At 37.2% G+C, this 950-nt stretch overlaps 1 protein-coding gene across 1 annotated transcript; it reads left to right on the forward strand.

Moving 5' to 3' along the window:
- LOC131028231 (RING-H2 finger protein ATL64-like) lies at nucleotides 1-606 on the forward strand. Its single transcript, XM_057958477.2, has one exon. The coding sequence runs from the start codon at nucleotides 70-72 to the stop codon at nucleotides 541-543; it is 474 nt and encodes a 157-aa protein (XP_057814460.2). The 5' UTR covers nucleotides 1-69; the 3' UTR covers nucleotides 544-606.
- Nucleotides 607-950: the final 344 nt, after the last annotated feature.

Consider the following 950-nt stretch of genomic DNA (forward strand, 5'->3'; position numbering starts at 1 on the left):
TTGCCCATCACAATTGCACACAATTGTGCAATTTGGGTACAGAGGCAGAGCATTTGGTATTAGTAAGTAATGGCTACTTCAGTTTATTCTCCTACTCGTTTGCGAAACAGAGAGGAACACTACAGCTCTAAGGCGATCATAGTTTTAAATAATAAACTGTTTGTAACCTCTCTATTTCTCTTCACTGTAATTATCTTCATGGCTGCAGTCTCAACTTTTGTAATCTGCTTCAAACGACGGTGCATTCGTCGACTTCCATTGGAAAGCGATGAAAACTCCGTCGGCCTTCCATGTCGACCCAAGAAAAAGCCAGTCGCAGAAAGTTTTCCTGTGTTTGTGTATGAGAGGAAGAATTATAGTGAGCAGGGGCTTGAATGTGCGGTTTGTTTGAGTGAGTTTGAGGAGGAAGAGAAGGGAAGAATTCTGCCTGCGTGTAATCACAGCTTTCATGTCGACTGTATTGACAGGTGGTTTGAGTCGCAGTCGACCTGCCCGATTTGTCGAGCCAATGCCCAAGTCGACACTTTGTCGGTAGACGCGTAAAGCAGAAGTTCTAGAAAGTAGGAGTTACGTGTATATTTGTGTACATCAAGCCATAGTAGTAAATCAAAGGGATATATGTAAGGATAGATGTCAAAAGAGAACTCAATCCTTTGGCAAGTGTATCCTCTTTATATTTATTCGTATTTATTTCATTCTTATTTGCACTAATTCTTAGATATTTATTTTCCATTTCAAAGTTCGTGTCTTATTTATTCAAATTAGATATGCGATTGATTGAGATTGAGATCGAAATCAATATCAAGTCTAATCATTGTGAGTCAATTTATGCAAAATGTTATCATTTTATGGTATTTAAAGACATTCATTCTACACAAATACATGAGAAAAAATGTGAAGATCACAGAAAAGAACAATTAGAACATGGTTAAATTATAAAGGTTAATAAA

Source organism: Cryptomeria japonica, chromosome 2, assembly GCF_030272615.1.
Source record: "Cryptomeria japonica chromosome 2, Sugi_1.0, whole genome shotgun sequence".
Taxonomy (NCBI): Eukaryota; Viridiplantae; Streptophyta; class Pinopsida; order Cupressales; family Cupressaceae; genus Cryptomeria; species Cryptomeria japonica.

Bases quoted from the DNA above. Each gene is read 5' to 3' on its own strand.
- LOC131028231 (XM_057958477.2), top strand. From the start codon at position 70: ATGGCTACTTCAGTTTATTCTCCTACTCGTTTGCGAAACAGAGAGGAA.